At 34.1% G+C, this 6,009-nt stretch overlaps 2 protein-coding genes across 2 annotated transcripts; one reads left to right on the top strand and one right to left on the bottom strand.

Annotated features, from left to right (window-relative positions):
* Window positions 1-403: 403 nt before the first annotated feature.
* On the top strand, window positions 404-1,711 carry LOC132052350 (adenylate isopentenyltransferase 3, chloroplastic). Its single transcript, XM_059443853.1, has one exon. It carries the CDS (start codon window positions 550-552, stop codon window positions 1,507-1,509), a length of 960 nt encoding a protein of 319 aa, XP_059299836.1. The 5' UTR covers window positions 404-549; the 3' UTR covers window positions 1,510-1,711.
* Window positions 1,712-4,178: 2,467 nt separating this feature from the next.
* LOC132052358 (uncharacterized) lies at window positions 4,179-5,651 on the bottom strand. Its single transcript, XM_059443864.1, has 2 exons — window positions 5,108-5,651; window positions 4,179-4,961 (listed from the first exon to the last, which is right to left on the bottom strand). Exon 2 carries the CDS (start codon window positions 4,874-4,876, stop codon window positions 4,394-4,396), a length of 483 nt encoding a protein of 160 aa, XP_059299847.1. The 5' UTR covers window positions 4,877-4,961; window positions 5,108-5,651; the 3' UTR covers window positions 4,179-4,393.
* Between the last annotated feature and the right edge of the window lie 358 nt (window positions 5,652-6,009).

A 6,009-nucleotide genomic window follows, 5' to 3' on the forward strand; every position in this document is an offset into this window, starting at 1 on the left:
CCAAAAATACAAAATAGGAAAAAGAAGAAATTAACACTAGGGGTGGTCTTGACTTCGCTTTTGGTTCAACTTTTACAAAAATATTTTTTGAAAAAAAAGCTTTATTTTGATTATTCTTCTTTCTTTGTTGGAAAAAACATGTTGATCTGACTTTCAGAAATTAAAATTTGCTTCTCAAGCCAAAAGGCTTTGGTTCTTTAATTAAAATAAAAACAGTACTTTAAACCCACTTTCAACCATTGGGACCCACAATGTGACACTTCTTTTCGTCAAATCAATCATTTGCTCTATCATTGCTATATTCCCTTTTAGCTCTATCAAAAAGCTTTATTTTGATTATTCTTCTTTCATTATATAAAGCTCACAAACCATTACCACCCAAAGCCTCATAGAAGAACATTTCTTTCTCCAAACAACAAATTGTCAATTTGCCGCATTTCAATTCATAAGGTACTTCCCTCCGTACCCATTTTGCCATAGCCACAAAATTTTACTGTCATCCCGACTTAATTGAGATCGAAGCATAGTTATTACAATTATTATCTTATTATGATCGGTATGATGAACTCTTCTGCACTAATGTGCAAACAAGCATGGCCAAATTTGCTAAACTTGCGAAATTTGCCTCAGAAGGACAAGGTTGTGGTGGTCATGGGAGTCACTGGTGCCGGAAAATCAAGACTCTCCATCGACTTAGCCACTCAATTCAGAGGAGAAATCATAAATTCCGACAAAATACAAGTGTACAAAGGCCTCGATATTGCTACGAACAAAATCACACATGAAGAACGTTGCGGTGTACCTCATCATCTCCTAGGTGTAATTGATCCTTACAAAGAATTCACCACAAAAAATTTCTGCAACATGGCTTCATTATCCGTTAGCTCTATAACTGACCGCGGTAAACTTCCCATCATCGTTGGAGGATCTAATTCATTCATCGAGGCACTTGTCCACGACAATTCTTATCATTTTAGTACGAGGTACGATTGTTGTTTCCTATGGGTCGACGTGTCAATGAACATACTAAATTCGTTTCTATACGAACGAGTGGACAAAATGGTCGATCAAGGAATGATTAACGAGGTAAGAAACATGTTTAATCCAAAAAGCAAAGATTACACCAAAGGCATACGTAAAGCAATTGGTGTCCCAGAATTTGACAGTTATTTTCGAGCTGAACTGTCAAATTCCGTGGACATAGAGACACGTGAGAGACTTCTAAAGGATGCTATCAATGAAGTGAAGATCAATAACTGTATACTAGCTAGTAAACAGTTAGAGAAAATTAAACGATTGATTAACGTTAAGGGATGGAAAGTGCATCGATTAGATGCAACGGAAGTATTCACAAAAAAGAGGAAAGAAGAGGAAGAAAAAGCTGAGGAAATATGGAAGAATATAGTGATGGGACAGAGCACAAAGATTGTGGGTAAATTTTTATGCGAAGATAATAGGAAATCAATGGTTTATACAAGTGATGGGACAGCAAGTTGTGCATTAATCTGAAGACGTGTTTTTTGGTACCTTAGTTGAGCGTGTGATTCGCCAGTTTTGGGAGATAACATTCATATATGTCCACCAACAGCTAGCTTTAGCATCATATAGTTTATTTTTATTTTTCACTGATCACTATTGTAACTACATAAAGACTGTAACCCTTTTGCTATGGAACATCAAATAATAATTGACACAGAGATCTTATACAATACTCCCTCCGTCTCAGTTTATGTGGCACTTTTCGTTTCCCAATAGACAATTTGACTGATTTTTGAAGATAAATTAAATTAGATTAACTATATATTTTAGTATTAAAGTTTTGATATTAAAAAACAATATTCTTCTCATGTTAATATGATGAAAAAATACATTTTAAAATATTGGTCAAAGTTTACATTGTTTGAATCTCGAAAGCCGAAAAGTGCTACAGAAATTGGGGCAGAAGGAGTAAAAATTTATGAATGTTGAGGAATCTTGCTAGTTCTTTGTGTTTAAGAAATAACTACTACTCCTTGCGTTTCAATTTATGTGTGATTTGAAACGAAGTTTAAAAATGAAAACAAGAATTTTGAATTTTGTGATCTTAAACGGTATGTGTATAATATATCAAAGTACCATTTGAATCTTGTGGTCATAAATATGATATGAAAGGTAGTGCTATTAAGGGCAACATGAGAATGTTGAAATTAAAGGTATTTCTATATTCTTCTAAATATAATAATGTGAATCTTTTTTAAAGTGACAAAATGAAAAGTATGACATATAAATTGAAATGAATGGATTACTATAATTAAAGTGGTGCTTATAGCGGAGAACCTTTCGTGGGGAAAGAAAAAGACTTGGCGAAGTTCTACTGCATGCAGCATGTTCTTCTTCCTTTCCTATTTTTTGGGGTTGAATTTCTTGAAGTATATCTTAATTGTTATAGCGAAGGACGAATCGTATATAATTCTTCTAAGTTAAGAAGTTCAAGGACAGTTCATGATTATTTCCTGTTCTTAGGTACACACAAACAAGCAGTACAGTTATTCTAAGTCATGTACAAATCAATTTTTTCGTTAAACCACTACAAATGGTGGGGGTTGGGCAGAGTTTATTAGTACCAAATTATTTCTATAACCTATATATTTCATAGAAAGTGGAGGTAATTAGAAGTAAAATGATAAGAGAAATAAAAGAAGAAAAGAAAAGATTCGGTGGGGTTACTGCCGTTTGTGATGAGCTATGCATGTAGTCATGTACCATAGTCTTCTTTGGTATTATTAAATTAAAAAGAAGTGAGCAGTAAAAAGATTCATAAAATTATAATGTGTACCGTGTACACACATAGCCACACATATGAGGTAGCTTTCATTTTCAATTTGTTACATCAAAAGGGATAAGATTCATCGCATCTTAATTAGTTGGATGGAATTGCTAGTATTCAAAAACCAAAACAAAATATCTCTTCTTTTTTGTGATTGGACATCACAAAATAATATTAGTTGCAGAGATTTTGTTACACAATATAAGTGCAGGTTTCACTATCACTATGTAATAGAATTGGGAAAAAAGATTTTTATAGGAAGTTAACCTATCTTTTATGCTAATAAGGGAATATTAGTAGTGGGGTTGGTTGACTATCCAAATTTTTTCATTGTTGATGAAGGTTCAACTCCCACCTTGTAATTTTCTCACTCATTTCCTCTTCTCTCCCTATATATAATTAAGAAGAATTCTAAAAGATGTTGCTTAATAGAATGGACCTAAAATAAGAATCAGTTGTAGTTTTTTTAACAAATACAAAAGAGTGGGACTCCATCACTATTAGAACTTAAATCTTGGCCACTGGATCAAGTATTTTTCGAATGAATTTAAGATGTATATACTATATACTAGCAGTATAAATAATTTTTATACTATCATAGTATTTAATTTGTTATAATATATTATTAATAAATATTTATTTTATAAACATAATTGTATTTGTTTTTCTGTACTGCATAATTATGTTTTACAATGTATAAATTGAAGGAAAGCATAAGGTTGTTCTTTTGTCTTTTCTTTCTATTTTAGTTACTCTGTGTGAACGCTAAGCAGTTTAGAATAAACTCAATCAATCAATCATAATCAGCATGTAATTCCATTCAGAAATCTCCTTTTTGGGGTATCCTATGATACTCTATTAGTCAAAACACTACTTTATTCCACATGTGTTCTATTTCTGAAATACACCCGTTCTTGTTTTATTTGAGGCCTTAACATCCATCTCCTAACTTTTTTAAAAATACTTCTTTATAATAAAGAGCAAAAGTCCCATCAGAGTTAGTGGTGGCTACATGGTTCAAGAACAGAGTATATATGAGTTAATATATGTATTTGGTTGACTTAGCAAAAGCTAATTTTGACCCTTTACTTGCGCCCAGATGTAAGGCCAAAGAGAACGGTGGCTTTTCAAGTTTTATTTATTGTGGATATGTAAAAGGAGAAACGAAGTCAGTGCATTCAGAAAGAATATAATTTATGCAAACACATTTTTTATTGTTGTTGCATATATAAACATAGTTCGAGCTGAAAACAATTGATTGAGTTAAACCCACGAACCCATTCTAGATCCAACTTTCCGCAAAAGGAATTGATAAAAATAGCAATAAAGCCTTTCTCAATTTGTGTTGTGTTCTCAATGTATGGTGAAGAAATACCAAGAAAGACTTTTAACCCACTTTTTGTCATATGAAAGATATAGAAGTTACAAAGAATACCACAAAATTTGATGGAAACGGGTACATAACTTTATTTCTTTTACTTCAACTACACATTACAGACTTTCATCAGCATTAAACAAAAGTACTAGGTTACTATACTTTCTTAACAAACATAAACATCATAAGTGAAGGTATACTGAGATGGTTCATCATGGAAAGGGGGGTAACATTTGGTTTTCAAACTTTATCCTGGAACCACACTGGAAAGTAATATTGCAAGATGGATCAATCATGACTGTATACTGGTGGACAGGCCTAGACAGGAAGAGAGGCAAACGAACCAGAAGATCACAGACACATTCGCTGTCGACTTGTTTCATCCACCTGCAACAGTCCTCTTCTACAGGAGTTTCCTTATGCACGTGGTGATGTCCGTGCCTATGTCTGTGTCTTCTTTCTGGAGGACTTGGAGGAGAAGGAGGTGGGGGTGATGGCGGAGGAGGGGATGGTGGAGATGGTGGAGGCACCCCAACAAATGGGAGCAACGAGCAGGCATGATTCACTAATGCAAATTGAGAGGGACAAAGAGGACGAGTAGGTTGGTTAGTCACCCATTGGCTTCTTGATCCACTCGGGTGAAGCACTAGGAATACCAGAATCAATACTATCTTCGCAATGTTATGTATGTCCATAACGTTCTGCTACTGACACTAGAAGAAAACAGTGCTTTCAGGGTCTTTGTGTTATGTCCTCACTAACAAGCTAGCACATATGTACCTGCCAACAATCGATCTTTCAGTTTCACTTATATAGACTAAACCTGCAGTCACAAGTTTTTCATGTTATTCAAGTTAGGTACTGATTTTCAGGTTTCATCAGCCAAAAATAATTGAAAGACAGATATGGGTGAATTTGGTGTGTACCTGTAGTAGAGCATATTAGGTCCATGGTTGAGAAAGCCTCATCCTTTTTGTGTGAAGGGTGCTTCTGTTTCTCAAGTAATGTTTACTTCAGAGATACAAAAAATGAGACAACTGAAACCTTCCTAACTGATAAAAACATAAATAAATAAACAGAAGTATTAAAAATCCAAGCTTTTACAATTAAGTATTTGACTCAATTTTTATCACATTGCACTTGGACTCCATCCTTCGTTATGTATTTCCAATACTCCTTTTGAGGAAGGGAACATAGTCATGCCAGGATGAGAAATGCCATAGGGATTTCACCACGTCTGATGTTTCTGCTTTTCTGGTTATTAGTCCAAAGTTATTTGGCAGCCTGTTACTCTAGAGACTATTTGACTGTACATGTACATTATGTCATCGACTAGATATACGATCAGATATTGTTCCAAAATCAAAGATCTTTGAACATTACCAGTTGAAATAAAGACAAACAAACTATAAGATTTATCATTCACAAAGAGAAGGGCCTGGGTTTTACTTCTAAGAGTGCTCAAATACAATAAGAAATTTTTTATTACAAAAGTTCTATTACATTGGGGGATCAAGGAAAGGGATTGACGATAGCAAGAATTAAACTCGCACTTCTTGTGTGGGAGACTCCCAACGATTCCACTAGAAGACTGTAAGCCTTGGTGATAAAAAAGGGTTGAATAAACAAAAATGACTCTCTGTTTCCAGCCCTCAACTATATATTTAAGAAGTTAAATTACAAAGTGGAACTCTTACCAATTTGAGATCATATTACTACTTCCGAGAAACTTGGAAGCAAATATATGAGATAGTTTCTGGCAGCTATGATGATGCCAGGAAATCCAAAGAGTGCATAATATCTTCACAAGGGAAAAATTTAGAAGGGG

Source organism: Lycium ferocissimum, chromosome 1 (assembly GCF_029784015.1).
Source record: "Lycium ferocissimum isolate CSIRO_LF1 chromosome 1, AGI_CSIRO_Lferr_CH_V1, whole genome shotgun sequence".
Taxonomy (NCBI): Eukaryota; Viridiplantae; Streptophyta; class Magnoliopsida; order Solanales; family Solanaceae; genus Lycium; species Lycium ferocissimum.

Coding starts and splice junctions, on each gene's coding strand:
- LOC132052350 (XM_059443853.1), top strand. CDS start 550: ATGATCGGTATGATGAACTCTTCTGCACTAATGTGCAAACAAGCATGG.
- LOC132052358 (XM_059443864.1), bottom strand. CDS start 4,876: ATGGACATACATAACATTGCGAAGATAGTATTGATTCTGGTATTCCTA.